Here is a 16314-nt window from a genome sequence, read left to right as displayed (position 1 = left end):
ACTCCAAGATCACATGGGCACTTAATCAAATAAACAACAAAAGGAGTGTTGCAGGTATTGACACCACTGAGCTCAGCTGCTTTCCACTGTGTGTGTGTGTGTGTGTATGTTTTAGTGGTGTAGCCGCACCGAGCACAGTTGCCGCATTTGTAATTGCCCTCAGAGATGTGATCTAAGATGGCTGTAAGGCAGCGCTCCATATATAGCATTTGTCGGGTTGTCACTCCCTCACTCCCTCCCTCCGTTCCGTTGTTGACCTGCATTTCTATGTTGCCACCACAAGAGGCAATAGTCCCTTTCCCATTTTTTGGGGAAGTATGGGAGAGATTTCATAGGAACAGCAACACTATGACATACCATATTTCAAAGTTCCTCGGTAGTGTAGTGGATAAAGCGTCCGACTCCCATGCGGGAGATTAGGGGTTCGATCCCCGGTTGAGTACGAATCTGTTTGATTCCTAACTTTAGCCACAACCTTTCTTCCTCTCCTCTCTGCCCCCTTTTTACAGACGGATGGGAGAGATCTCATGGGAACAAAACTTTTTTTTTTTCTTTTTTTTTAAGGAAATGTACAGTCTTGCAGGTGAATTAACTGTGTCAAACTGATTGCAGAAACTGGGTGACCAATTAAGTGACCAATTACAATTGATATACTAGACTTGTGCTTACTGTTATGTTTCTCTGTGTATGCAACTCTGTGTTTTGTTTTCTGCTCCTCCTGTTCTCGGTCCCACTCACAGATTCCTCAGTGGATCCAGTTATAATTAATATAATTCAAATCATTTTAATAAATGAGCATTGTGATTTGTCATTTGTGTTTGTCACTGGATGTTATAGAAGTTATGTAAAAATGTGGTTACCTGGTGGTGCTGTCAGTTATTGAATTTATGTGCAGTAATTGAACATTTGAAATACTCCTGTTCTAAAATTATACCTACAGTATAGGTGTCTCAGTAATAACCCATTTTATATTAGGCTATACTTTGCATGTATTTACCAGGTAAATGTTTAGTAATTGGGGGACTATGAAAGGAAGGGTTACCAAAAAAATGTTCAGAGTAAGTTAATTTAGCAAAAGGATCCATAAGCCTAGGGCCAATGGGCCTAGGATATAGACAATAAACTACCGGTGGAATGGTGGTGGAGATAGCGAGAGCATTTCGGATTACTGGCTAATAATCACCAGAGGTCCGTTTGCCATTCGATGTGCAAATGGGCAGGAACCCGCCAGTGGATTCCGTCGGAGGTCCACCAGCTTGTCGAGAACCTGCTGTAGATCCGCTAGCCTTGTGTTATATTCCGCCGGAGGTCCGCCAACTCGTCCATCGGGGGCCGCTGTAGGTCCACTAGCCTTGTGTTATCTAGGTTTATCCCTTACCTTTGTTCAACAGAAGTTGAACCAATTGCAGCAAAATAGCTAACGTTACAGGAATAATCAGTGTAACTGCTTTAGCCACTGACCGCTACCATTATTGTTATGGAAGCTGCTGCTAGTTGTTGTGAGCTCATGAGCTAACTGGCTATCCCGCTCTTATTGTGCTGCATTAGCATTGGAAGCATTGGAACTGATGGGTAGGTGACAAGACCTATCTTAATTTCAGACATTATTTAATGTAATTTCAATTCACAACTATTTCAGTGGCATGACTAGCTTCCATCCTACCAGTCCTGAACAGAAACCAGCCAGCCACGCACATAAGCCAGGCTGGGCCTGGCCTGGTTTCTCTGGTGTGTAGGACCTGACCAATTGATCTCTCAGGTTAGGTGGGCGCTTAAAGATAACAGACAGGGGTTCCTTAAATGTGGTCCTCAGTTTTGGGTCAGAGCTGATTATGTGCCACTGTTTCTTAAGTCAAATCAAATCAAACTTTATTTCTAGCGCATTTCATATTCAGAGCCAACACAATGCGCTTTACAGAGAGCAATGGGAGGGTTAGTTAAGAATCTTTTTAAACTCAAAACGCACCAGGGTATTTTATGAAACATAATGGAGTGATTTCTAGTAGCCTTGACTCTGAGTTGTAAGCACTCATCCTGTGTAGCGGTACTGAAGCGTTCTACAGCCATATGGAGGCCTATCCATTATTTTCTTGTAATTTCTGTACAGAAATCTGTTGTTAGATCAATGGCTTGTCTGTTGAACAGTGTCTGAGCTGCAGACTCTCCTAGCCCGATGAAACTGGCTAATAGGAAGACGTCTGGTAAGGTGTGTGGGATGGAAGCTGTCTCCAAGTAGCCTAGTAAAGTCCTTCGTAGAATGTATCTTCTCAGAACCTGCAGCTGGGTAGGCTAGCCTAGGCTACTGCTGTCCGAGTCAGAACGCAAATAATTTAGTCAAAATCCCTACACCTAACCATAACCCTTGACCCCTAACCATACATTTTTTCCCCCACTATCCTTGGGAGGATGGCCCCATAAGGGTAGTTTAAAAAGAACACACACACACACTCAGTTGGAGGTCACCTTCAGCCATGCTTATCACGGCTGCTTTCTCATGCTGTGTCAGTCGCAAGGGTTTGAAGAGCAGGGCAGGGGGTCAAAGAAAACGTGTCAGGACTACAAATTCAACTGACACGCTGACCTAGACATTACTTTGACCAGCGCAGTTTTCGGGTTTTCAGGTATCAGTTTATACATTAGTACCAGAGTTTATCTTTCTGAAACGGTTAACAATTAAGAATGAAAATGTAGCCATCTCTCGAAACTTTCAGCGTTTCCTTTGTGAAGCTGGAGTAGAGCTGGGATGGAGGTAACGGAGGATGCGGGTGCTTATTTCCAAGCCAACCACAGGGGGGCAGCAAGTCAACGGAAGACAGCAGAGCTTGTTCTCCCTCAACTCCGCACAGACTGCCTGTAAACGATACTGGATTTACAGAAGCCTAACTGACATCAAACACAGAGGGATGTTTTTTTTGTTGTTGTTTTTTTTCGTTTTTTTTGTAAATCATCTTTATTTCCATTTTTGTTCTCATACTTAAAAAAAACAACACTTCCCTTAGATGTGGGACTGGTTGACATTTTGTTGATTGAGATATATGTATATAGGCCTATATAGGCAACTTCATCTTTAATGTTTTCTCTTAAACAATAACCTTAGATTATAGCTATTTAACTATTTCTTAGTTTGATTTCTTACAGCGTTCAGACAGAAACAGTGTTTATACCCATCAAGTAGGCTATGTACAAAGAAACACCACATCACACAGCAGACTGCACAGCACTATAGGAGAAATACCACACATCAACTCAATGCTCCAAATACAACGGCTATATACAGGTCCCTATTTTGCAACATTATTACCATATCATCACTGACTTAAGGGGGGGAGGTCTCTTCTTGCATCTCTTTCTGTGGAGTGATGGAGGGCAGGGAGGCATAATCACTAAATGATATGGGACAGGGGTCCAAAACTAATATCAGGGGCATACTGCCATGCTACCAATAGCCTCCACAGGCACACCCTCTCAGTCGCTGGGTACTGGCAGGATTGGGGGGGGGCAGCACGGATGGGTGGAGACGACAGGGGTTCAAGTCGAGGGGATTGAGGAGGAGGGCAGGGCTTTGATTATACGCCATGTTGGCATTGTGCAGCTCTGTTGTTGCTCTCTAAATACTACTGTGACACTTTGATCCGGAACATGACCCGGCCCAGGAACTTGTCCCGGTCGCTGTGGTTCTGCAGGTCTGAGCCTTCCACCTTGCACTCCACCGCCAGCTCTGTGTTGTAGTCCTCCTTGGTCAGCAGCAGCTTCACAGCAACCAGGGGCTGGACGTAGTATGGCTGGAAGAGGAACACACACACACAACAACGTCATGCCATTACAGTAGCTATCATTGTGATGCTAGCCGAGTGCCTTAGGGTGAGGAGGATCCACCATACATATCAAATTCATGAACACGTTGTCCTCCACCCGATATATAATCGAGGAGTGGGGGTTATAAATTTGACCCCTGTATGTTTGTGCGGGCATGCGTTCCTGCGTGCGTTTGTCCATCACATGTACAGTACTACAGTCCACCACTGGAGGGCGGTCTCCACAATTTGTTTTTCCCATTGCCAAGTACCTTTTGCTTCGTACATGGAAAGAAACATGCTTGGTCTCTCAGTAAAATTATAGTCTATCCACAGAGTTCAGAGTTTGAGGTGTTTAGTAGCTCTTTTGGTGCATAGACCCTGTAGAATGCATTGAGCATTTCCCTATGGCAGCAGTAACACTAAGGATAGCAGAGGGAGGCGTAGACTAGCTCAAACATTGACAGAACATTGATAGTGCCATCTCTAGTGTTTTCATGTCAAAGTAAACAACGTCCTTGTACAAAAGAAAATGCTTGCGTTGTAGACCAATCAAAAAAATATGATGGTCCTATATGCCAGGTCTATAGATACATCTAAACTAGAAAAGCCCACTCCACTTACACATTCAACACCTGTACATGCTGACGACATGCATCATGGGTGGGGGACGACAGGTTCATCGTGCAATTGTTTTCCACAGTTTTAAGGCATTCTCATTCATACTCACCTGACAATGGATGTGTTGTTTAGTCTTGACATGTTTGTGAGTATTATATCATAGTTCAACTTACTTGGGCTCTTTTCCCATAGTACGGGAAGTAACTTTTGTCAATTCGTCCTTCAGAGGGGAAGTACTGCATTTGCAGAGGGGTTTCTCGCTGTGGGAGGAAAGAGGAAGGGATGAGAGACACGTTGACAGACAAGAATACACGGGATCACATGGCGCTGCCTTCGTGGTCTTTTTCCTGCTCCGGGGATGGTTAAGTTGAGAACCGCGCCATCGTAACACCGCCCTGCTCTGACCAGCAACGTGACTTTCACAGTAAGCAGTAGAATACACACACACACACACACACACACTCATACAACAAAGACAACGATAACCTCTGATGTTCAAAATGTAATGGTGTAGCCGTCTTATGGAGATAGATCACACAACACCCTCTCAAAGCAATAGTCACTGATATAGTCAATAACACACAAACAGGAAAATGTACTGTGACGGCCCTCCCACTATGCCTGCGCTTCCTGTGTAGGTGTTTTCTCTTTGCAGAGCAGTGCTGGAGGGTGGAGCTGGGAGGGTCGTTAAGGCTGATGGCGCTCACCTGGGTCCAGGTGTGGTCTGGGGATACAGAGACCAGCTGCCCTCTCAAGTGTGCAAGTTTCTCTCCCTGAGCCGTTCTTTCATTGCTTTGTTTGATTCTGTTTATTATTAAATATTTGTTATTCCGTTACTCTCCTGTGTGGACTTCCCCTTGTTTGTCATGGTCATTACGAACCGCGCGTAGACACACACACACACACACAATTCGATTTCCTGCAACAGGATGATCGTGTTTCATTTATGTGAGATGGCAAGCCACCCTGCTTGACTTCCTGATCAGGGCTGCAGATAACACTTATTGTTACCGTTAAGAAACTGTCACTTTCCCATAATACAGTATACCTGAAGCGCAGCATCCTTCTGAGACACTTCTCACATTGAAAACACTGAAGAAAGCCTCGCGCTGAAACGTTCATTCGTGGCGTCGGTTGAGCTGCCCGTGTAATAAGCTATAAGCTAATAAACACAGTATCCTTTTTGTGGACTCTCAAGAGTGCTGGTTCGTTTGTTTAGTACACTTCTCACATTGACTTTGGCTGTCTCAGTCGTATGGGTTAAAATTTAGAAAAAATAAAACGGCAAATAAACCCAGAATAATCTGATAAAACTGAATGAGGTCAGAGGAGAGAAATCAATGTTTGGTATGGCACAGGCAATTACACCCTCCATTACACACATGGGCTAGTCTTGGTGCACTAGAACGATTTATCACTGTAAATCAAAGCTACTGTCCTGCTGCTTCCACATGACCCACATCACCTTCTCTCACACACAGCACGTCTAAGAAGAGACTTCACAAAGAGCATTAACATCTGCTGGTTCTCTATACAATTTAAGCAGTAGTTTGCCTCATTATATATACGGTATATATATATATATATATATATATATATATATACACATTGCCTCTGTACTAAATGTCCAGTGCATCTCTGGGCTGGGATGCATTGCTTTGACATGTTAGAGGCATGTAAAATAGAAACACGATCAGCTCCGGCGGTTGCTACGGTCATCTATAGCGAGGAAGACCAGCAGGTCCAGGTGACCAGAGGTGAGGTGACGAGTGACAGGGTAGACGCCCTCTGTCTCACCCCCCAAGAGCAGAGCAATAGAAAGATAGAAAGTGTCCTCTGTACACCTTCAAACATTTGCAACGGTTCAGGTCAGAGAGTCAGAGTGGGCGGTCTCAGCTGGGGGATGGTTGGTGGTAGCCAATGGGAGGAGAGGAGGGAGGAGTGTTAGGATGTCAGAGACGGAACCATGGTGATGCTGTTAGCAGGGACAGTTGGCACAGCGGAGCAGGGTTCTAGATCAATGCTAGGAACCTCTGAAAAGGTTCCAAACCCCTTACCATATACTGTACACACTACCTACTAGGCCTATAGTGAATTTCAGATCGAATCAGTGATTTGACCCATTACAGTTTGCCTGGATTTAGGGATTGCTGGTGATCTTCTGCCAAACCCATACCCAGGGGGGTAAAAAGCACTACAACACGTCCGCTATGGATGCTGTTAAAAGCAGCAGAGACAAAGCGTCACATCACAGAATTGGACAGAAGCAACGCAGAGACATGGAGAGGAGCTAGGGCTAGGACCCTGGGGAAACATGGGGGGCAGAACCCGACATCTTACCCACCAGTGAACTGCTGGCCCTACAGGCAGCATGGAGAGAAATCAAATACAGACATGTGTGTGAAAACAAAGGGACATACTAGTGCTTACATTCATAATGTGTACACACTACAAAACACACTCAGTTCATTTGAAAAAAATAAGCATGAACAAACACAGGGGAGAACACAACCTGTCTCACAAAATCCTTTTAACATAAACCACGCACACACAAACTACACACACACACACACACACAATCTTAAACAAGACAATGACACACTCATAGGTCGTGTATCTGTCTGATTTACCTTGACTGTGCAGTTGATATAGGGGTCTCCACGCGGCTTCAGACCTATGACCTTCATGGGTGAAAAGAAGACCAATTTTAGAATCACTTTTTCCAAGGGTGGAACATTTCCATGTATGGTTGGTCTCAGGTTAACCACACTCTGCCGGTCGTGACGGAGGGATGTATTTGGACCTACCCTGTTCATCTTGACCAGGATGCAGGGTTTCCCCTCGGCGTAGCCAAAGGTGTCGTCAGCGAGCCCGGAGCACTGCCTGAGCAGGCTGCGCTTGAACTGACACACCTTCTTCGGCTCCTGGTCCTGCTCATAGTACTGACCCACCAAACACAGCTCGTTGGACTCCTGCTCCCTTTCGCCGTACCCTGAGGGGACCATAGACAAGGCAGTTCTGAGTTAGCTAGGTGTGATAGCAATGCCATAAGCTAACAAGAGGCCATATTCCTGCTAGGCCAAATGACGAGCCCCATGTTCTGTATCATGTATCTAGCCCCGGTTACTGTCATCGACTGAGAAACTCGTTTTCTAAACACCATGTCTGAAGCGAGGGTGATCACTTACGCGTCAATAGCCATTCCAAATGTTGAACGTACTCGCGATACTCATCTGGGTTTGAGCGGTTAAAAGAAATGTCCAAGGACTGAGGCCTGATCACCAAACCTGTAGGCAAGGGGGAAAAAAACATCATTTCAGTCTAACGACGACTCCTTTTAGTTTAATGATAACGGTTGAGGGAAATTCTTAATATGACAGTGTACATTGGTTGACTTTGTTGTACTGAGGAGAATATTGACAAAAGCCAATGCTGTTAACACTCTAGAGATAAGAGCCTGCTAGCAAAGACAGTCAGTTGTGACCATCAAGACAGACAATCTGCGAGCATGGTGAGGAGGACAGTAATGGGATGTGAAAATTGCATAGAATATCCCTCAGGATGGTAGAGTGAGTGAGTGAGTGAGTGAGTGAGTGAGTGAGTGAGTGAGTGAGTGAGTGAGTGAGTGAGTGAGTGAGTGAGTGAGTGAGCGAGTGAGTGAGCGTGTCCCCCATGCGTGTGTGGACCAGAGAACAACACTTGCGAACCGTGGTTCTCCGGGAGATAACTGTTTTTCAGTGGGGCTCTCTGTAGGACACAGAGAGAGCTCTGGGAACGGAGCAGATGGGCGCTGTACTGGTGGCCCGGCATGACGGTGCCTGCACAGCCTGGGAGTCACACCTCATGTCTGTACAACACACACAGTCTCCATCAACAGTCTCCATCAACAGTCTCCATCCTCTCTGTCTCTTGTTCAGTCTTACTCACTGGTTCATGCGCGTAAACAGACACTACAGAATGCCCCCTCCCTCCTGAACACGCATGTCAGTATCTCTCTTGTCACACAGCATCGACTCTTTCTTTCTCTCTCTCTCTCTCTCGCTCTCTCTCACACACACACACACACACACACACACACACACACACACACACACACACACACACACACACACACACACACACACACGCCAGAGGTGATGCCAGCACCGGGATTGAATGAGACACGCAGGCACGCGCGCACACACACACCACACCAATGTTGCTCCAGGCGCCTGGATTGAACAAGACACACACACACACACACACACAAGGCTCCTGCCGAGAGAACTTGCTGGTTGGCTGGCCGACTAGCTGACCAGAAATCTGGACAGTGTCCCAGAGTGCGATGGCCGAAGACCAGACTGGCGTGACACCAGTGCCTCAGGAGAACATGCTCACAGGGGAGACGACAAACACTGTAAACTTTCAGAGTACGTTGTAGAGGGGGAGGGTCGCTTGATCACAATGACCTCTCTGCAATGTACTGAGTTTACAGCGCAAAAGGTATGAGGTAGTGAGGTCAAGAAATACATTTCAAATGTAGCTTTTCTATCAACATTCAGTTTCAGATTATGATAAATTCCATAGAAGAGCATACTGAGACCGGTAAGATGATTACACCCTGTGCTTCCTGTCTCAGAAAAGTTTTCTTTTTCCATCGTTGCCATGTTGTCCTGATACCATGATGCCATGCGCCCTCTGTCATATGTGCTGCTGTCATGCTGTGTTGTCTCAGGTATATCCTCATGCAGTTTGTGGCATCTCTTCTTTTTGTGATGTGCTTGTTCCCACTTCTTGTTGCTGCTGCCAGTGTGTCTGAGTTTGTCCTTTTTGTCCTCCATTTTATTTTAATCCCAACCACTTGCCAGGCAGTTATTGTAAAGAAGAATTTGTTCTTAAGTAATTTGTGTTTGTGTGTGTGTGTGTGTGTGTGTGTGCATATCTGCCAAGAGCCAACATATTGGTAATACTACTGTTAAAATTGGTCTGTACTACAGGTGCATCTCAGAAAATGTGAATATAGTGGAAAGTTCATTATTTTCTGTAATTTAATTCAAAAAGTGAAATTTTCATATATTATAGAGTCATTACACCTATAGTGAAATAGTTCAAGGCTGATTGCCTCCATGCCATGCTCCACGTTGATGCAGTCATTTGTGCAAAAGGAGCCCCTACCAAGTATTGAGTGTATAAATGAACATACTGAACATACAATACAATCAAAGATTTAAAAAAAAAGAAAAAAAAAAGGCTTGAAATATTTCACTTTGTGTAATGGATCTAGAATACATTACGGAAAAGAATGAACTTTTTCACAATATTGATTTTTTTTGTGATGCCCCTGTATACATCAACATTTTCTGTGGGTGGTTTTAAATTGAATGGGAGTGTGCTGCGCGTTACCTGGACTGGCCACCCTGTCTCTGTACTTTGGAACGTTTTCATCCAGCGTCTGGAGCATGACCCACATCGTGAGTGTGAACATCCCAGCCAGGAACCCATAGAACACCAGGTAGAAGAGGATGATCAGTGCTGTGGGGAGAAGAGGATTGAGAGAGGGAGGAAGGGGGAGAGAGACAGATGGGGGTGGGGGGGTGGAGAGAGAGACCGCGGGACAGGGAGTGAGAAAGAGAGGGAGAGAGAGACCAAATCATTTTCTGTTAATCACACAATCTTGGCTCAACAGATCAAAGGCATTCTTCCGAGAAATGCGTGGTCACGTGACGTGATTCTTTGTCGCATAATTCTTTGGCAGCTCCTTTAATTTGCAGACACACGCTGCCTCCCAACACTGGTTTACAATCATCGGTGAAAAGAGGGAGAAGAGAGAGAGAGAGAGGGGGAGAGAATGTTATGTGCATATTATAGCTATAAAATATAATCCTGGAGGGGTTATTTACATTTGCATTTGCATGTTGTTATGTTGTATACACTAGATATTCTGGTCCTCTGGATATAGTGGATATATAGCTCTACAACATCAGGAGGATTCGCCCTTTCCTCACTGATGAAATGGCGCAGGTACTCATCCAGGCCCTGGTCATCTCCCGTCTGGACTACTGCAACTCCCTCCTTGCTGGGGCCCCGGCGTCAGCCATTAAACCCCTGAAGCTGCTGCTCACCTGGGGTTCAACCACCCCAAGTTCACCCACACATCTTCCCTTCTCTGTTCCCTACACTGGCTCCCTGTAGCGGCTCGCATCCAGTTTAAAACTCTGGCGCTAGCCTACAGGGGAATGACAGGAACAGCCCCCTCCTACCTCCAGGCCATGGTCAAACCCTACACTCCCTCCCGACCGCTACGCTCTGCTACCTCGGGGCAACAGGCCCCTGCGGTCGATTGACACGGTCACGGCTCTTCTCTGTCCTGGCCCCGCAGTGGTGGAACGAACTGCTCACTGACGTCAGGACAGCAGAGTCACTGCCTATCTTTCGTCGCAGGCTCAAAAGTAATCTCTTCAAGAAGTACTACAAGGAACCAATCTTAAGCACCTATTTTATTTTAGATTGCTATTCATGCACTTTCCCTTCAGCACCAGATTATGCTCTTAGTCACTTGTTTTAGAAAGGAGATGTACTTGTGAGTTCTGGCTAGTAGTAGTACCTTGGCTTTTCCTACATTAAATACAATTATTATTAGTCGCTTTGGATAAAAGCGCCTGCTAAATGACTGCAATGTAATGTCATGTAATAGTGGTACTGTACTATACGCTAGATAGTGGTACTGTACTAGTTACTGTACTATACGTTAGATAGTGGTACTGTACTAATTACTGTACTATACACTAGATAGTGGTACGGTACTAGTTACTGTACTATACGTTAGATAGTCATTCAGGTGCCGGGTGGTTGCGGAAAGAAGCTCTTTCTGAGTCTCTCCGTGCTCGCCATGTTAGTGCAGTATCTTTTCCCTTGACCGTAGCAGAGAGAACAGCCCATTTCCATTTCTGTTGGTCTTGCATCTTCTGGTATAGATCTCCTAGAGGTGGGGGAGTCCCCCCCACCCCCCCTCCAAGGTACGTTCAACTGACCGTACCACTCTGTAGGGCCTTGCGATCCTGAGAGCTGCTGTTCCCGTACCAGGTGGTGATATTCCCAGTCAGGATGCTCTCGATCATGCATGAGTAGAAGCTCTGTCGAATCTGGTGGGACGCTCTGAATTTCCTCAGTTGTCTGAGGTGGCACAGTCTCTGACGTGTTTTCTTCACCTTAGTGTCTGTGTGTGTTGACCATGTCAGGTCCTTGGTGATCTGGACGCCAAGGTACCTGAAGCTGTCTACTCTCTCTACAAGGGTCCCGTTGATGATTAGAGTGGTGTAGTTCCTCTCCTGCTTCCTCCCAAAGTCGTCCGCCTAGGGCTGACAGAATGGAAATGTTCCTGGTGTGTGCGTGTGTGTGTGAATGAGAGAGTGTGTGAGAGAGAGACAGTGAGAGAGTTAGAGTTAGAGAGAGAGAGAGAGCAGAAAATAAATGGTGAAGACAAACAGACAGGATGTGTAAGAAGGGAACATTTTCAGAGAGATGGACGAAAAGAAGGCTGCAGTAAACACATGGAGGAGAGAGAGAGAGTGACAGGGGGTGATGGAGAGGGCCTTTGAGAAAGACAGAGAGAGAGAGAGAGAGAGAGAGAGAGATTGAGATGAGTTTAATTATAGATGTCTTTCTTCCTCCCTAAAGTCTCTGAGGTGGAATGATACTAAAAATAGATTATGGGGGAGGACAGTGCAATAGCACAGCACTGGCCGCAGGAGAGGATCTCATTTGGTATGTTGCATCAGATGAGTTAGTCCCCCCAACTCTCTCTGCCTATAAGCCTAGCTAACTACACAGCCCTGAAAGCATTAGCTAGCATCCATTAGAAAGCCATCGAGCAGCTGTTAAGATGGTGAACGAGACGGACGTCAAGTGCTCTTATCCCCCCTAAAAGGCTGGACCTTCCAGAAAGCCTTCTCTCTGTAGCCAGGGGGAGCCTGTCATCGCCTGTCTGCGTCCTCTCTGCAGTTGATCCAGGCTCTCTGTCCATCACAGATCAGTCTGTCCCGTCCCAGCGGGTCTTAATCCTAGTGCAGGTGCTCCAACTACCCTCTTCACTGAAAGAGACCCTTTTGTACAACCACACGAGCTAAAACTCCCCGCCGTTGCATGTAATCCCAATCCTCTCGCGCTACCCTACCCATCCTCACGCGTGTTAGTCACTGTACAGAAGGCTACACTGTTGGCAATTAGGCTCCTCTTCCACCACATAAAAGTGTCCCCTCTGCCGGTCCTCGCTCGTTTCCCTCACAGAGCATCTTTTGTCCTACGCCGCTGCACTCGTTATCCACCAGCCATGCAGCCTGCCACAGATGCGCTCCCCATCACAGAGTCTGAACCCCCTGACCCCCCCCCACACCCCCAACACCACCAGCACCACCAGCACCACCAGCCAGCCCACTCAATGGGAGGACCAGTGGGATAGAGACATTCTCTTTAGCAGCTTTTAGAGTCTCACGTTCTTCACTGTGGTTCTCTAGTCTGTCCGGCCCGGGGGTTTATAAATACCCCGGTGGCGACGGGCCAGAGGGCCTGTGCGTCCCAGTGAGGGTGAGGCCGGGGATGTGGAGGTGTAGTTTAGAGAACCCAGGGGATGCCAAGAACACATGTCAGCAGAATTAGAGTGTGTGTGTGCGTGGGGGGGCAAAGCTAGCCCCACGCAGTGGCACTTGTAGCCACGTGCACAGAAATGCCCACGCATGTGAAGAAACACATGCAATAACTAATAACTAATAGCCAAGGTGTGCGTCCCCATGCCTCTCACTCCTGCTCCTGTGTCGTGCAGGAAATCCATCCCACCAATCAGCCGAGAGCCATTCAAGGGCAGCTCAGAACCTTGGAGTAGCGTAGCACCAGACACCTCTCTGCTTGGTTCAGTCACACAATCCATCTCCCTGGAGTCAGAAAGAGAGAGAGGAGAGAAAGAGAGAAATAGGGGAGAAAGATAGAGAGGAGAGAAAGAGAGGAGAGAAAGAGAGAGAGGAGAGGAAGAGAGAGAGGAGAGGAAGAGAGAGAGGAGAGGAAGAGAGAGAGGAGAGGAAGAGAGAGGAGAGAGAGAGGAGAGGAAGAGAGAGAGGAGAGGAAGAGAGAGAGGAGAGAAAGAGAGAGAGGAGAGAAAGAGAGAGAGGAGAGGAAGAGGGAGAGGAGAGGAAGAGAGAGAGGAGAGAAAGAGAGAGAGGAGAGGGAGGGAGAGAGAGAGGAGAGGAAGAGAGAGGAGAGAGAGAGAGAGAGATAATGGGATAGTAATGGTTAGGCTGTAACAGCTGTGTCTCCACCTCAGGGTAAACTGTAGAGCCCAGCTCCCACTAGGACTCACATGTTCCCTCACTATATAGTACAACAACAATCTCATCTTCTACCTCCAACATGGAGGTCCAATTACTGTAGACATAACAATAGCACAATATCTGTATCCGATGAAACACAGCTAAGACCTGGGGCCATTCACACCCCTTCACTAACCACCACATAAAAAGAGCAACATAACTGGCCGATCCTATTAGAGAACAATTCTCCACTCATCCTCTCAAACTCCCTGTGGTAAACACAGAGCCAGTAACATGGCTGTCCATTCTCTGCTTCAGCTCTCTCCCTGAACTCTTAGCTCATTGAGACTTGCCCCCAGAGAAAGGATCAAACTTTCCAGAGAAACAGCTTTGAGGAAACAAAAATGCACAGTTCTGAATCTTCTGATTGTATGTGCTGAGTGAGAGAGAGCGAGAGAGAGAGAGAGAGAGAGAGAGGGGGGGGCTTTGTAGAAACAAAAACTCTCAGTTCTGAATCTTCTCATTGTACTGTATGTGCTTAACGAGAGAGAGACAGAGACATAGAGAGACAGACAGAGTTCTTGTCAAAGAGTCGGTTGTCTTCTGGAGTTAGGGGATTGAGTAGGAGAACAGGAAAGTACTCTTGATTCTGATGAAAGCCGGGACAAAAAATAGGCATTTACAACAGAATAAAGGGCGCCTATGCTGCTATGAATGATGTAGCCCAGACACTCAACTCCCCCAGACAACCTTGTCTCAGCTGCCTGCCAGACAATTTTCCACACAAACAAAATCTCATACATCAGAACAGCACCGGAAATGGTAGCATTTCACACATATCTTGAGGAACACCATGAGAGTGCCTTCCCTCTCCTGTGCAATGGCCCATTTAGAAGCCCTTGACCTAGTAAAGGCATGTGGTGAAGGAATCAGCTGTGCATAAGCATGCCATGGCATAGTTAACATGCACAAATGAGCATGCAGAGATGCACTTACACGTGCACAAGCATCCTCCATTATCTACAGCTGAAAAACAGGGCAAGAGTTTGAGCACATATGAGGCCTTTAGGTATACGCTCTGCAAAGGTGGATAAATCTCAGATACCTTCTCTCTGGCTGCATGTCACACTAAAATTGTTTGTCATAACCTAAATAAATGTGCGTATCGATTTGAACTAGAGAGAGAGAGAGAGAGAGAGAGAGAGAGAGAGAGAGGTCTTCTGGGAGTTCGAGTGTTGAGAAGTAGCTGGCCGGTAGACACACGCACTCGGGGTCGGTGGTTTGAATCCCGGCTTCACCTGTCTACATGCCGAAGTGTCCTTAGGCAAAACTGAGCAGGCTAGCACCTTGTATGGCAACTGCCGCCATTGGTGTGTGAATGTGTATGTGAGCGGGCGAATGAGATGCCGTTGTAAAGCGCTTTGGAGAAAAGTGATAAATAACTGCAGTCCATTTACACACACCAACCCCCCCCCCCCCCTTCTCCCCAACCCGCGCGTCCCTCAGCCGGGTGCTGCTGGTCTGTGTTCCCCAAGAAAATGGACAGAATAGCCAAACATATCATATATAGTGATAATTGTGGCAATAATGACTCTTTATTGTATGTAGGCTATACATGCCATATTTGCAGGACAGTTGCAATGATTTATGGCAATATTGCTGACAAGGAGGATTGGCCTGCGCAGCTCAGACATTAACTTGAATTTAGAATCAGAAGGCTACCTAATAATTAGGCGAATTAATTACTCGAGAAACCTACATAGCATTCTTAAGTTTTAAACCTGTCGAGCATGTCATAGCCGAGAACAGCCATACTGTAAATGCCATTTCAAATACAAAGTGGGAAAAGGGCTTAACAGCATCCATGACTAGATAACTTACCACAGGCTAATAAATGAGGAATTGTAAGGAAGGAATAGAAATGTAATGGGGGGTGGGTACCACTGTGGACAATCTTCAACACCGTTATAGCTTCTGTGATTGTCTGTGGCTTCATGAAGCGCAGAGGGTAGCCTATTAAACGTCAGCACATTTCTATGATGATCTACATTGATGGAAGCCTAATTTTAATGAATTTTAAATGAATAGTCTTGATGAACTGGACGTTGTGCATAGTGGGAAATAGATCGGCTACCAAACACCATTATTCAATATCTTACCCCAGCTGGAAGCAGTGCGACCCATAAACTCTCCTGTTCGTGTATTGCAGATAAAATTCCCGTCGGCTCTCTCCTCCTTGTTCGACATACTTTATATTGGGATGGCAAACCAAAAAGGCTGTCGTAAATGAATGTATGAAATGGTCCTGTGATCCCTATGATTATCTGTAGGCTACGGCTTTCTTGACCAAAAGTGGCTTCACTGATGTTTCCGTCAGACAACAATTCCCGGTATCCACAAACGTTCACTATCTCAGCACCCGAACATTTGTCGATATTTCTAGTTCAAATCATTGCAGCGCAAGCGCAGTTCTTTTTTGGCTGCAGTCTCCCCCTATAGGACCCCCAACAGCGAATGTTGTAACTGACTGACTGACTAACTGACTGAGTGATGAAGTTACACTATTGGTCGGCCAGATTAAGTCATGCAGATTTATGCAAATTGGACATAATTCCGCATAC

General features: G+C 46.2%; 1 protein-coding gene across 1 annotated transcript; it reads right to left on the bottom strand.

Moving 5' to 3' along the window:
- Positions 1 to 3614: 3614 nt before the first annotated feature.
- Positions 3615 to 15940, bottom strand: atp1b3b (ATPase Na+/K+ transporting subunit beta 3b; the record flags this gene model as incomplete). Its single annotated transcript, XM_084436723.1, has 7 exons — positions 3615 to 3782; positions 4589 to 4675; positions 7046 to 7096; positions 7223 to 7407; positions 7604 to 7702; positions 9798 to 9926; positions 15853 to 15940. The coding sequence occupies 7 exons, from the start codon at positions 15938 to 15940 to the stop codon at positions 3615 to 3617; spliced, it is 807 nt and encodes a 268-aa protein (XP_084292849.1).
- Positions 15941 to 16314: the final 374 nt, after the last annotated feature.

This window comes from Borostomias antarcticus (assembly GCF_949987555.1).
Source record: "Borostomias antarcticus genome assembly, chromosome: 1".
NCBI lineage: Eukaryota > Metazoa > Chordata > Actinopteri > Stomiiformes > Stomiidae > Borostomias > Borostomias antarcticus.
Note: the sequence above shows the minus strand (reverse complement) of the source record. Positions and strands in the feature narration are given on the sequence as shown.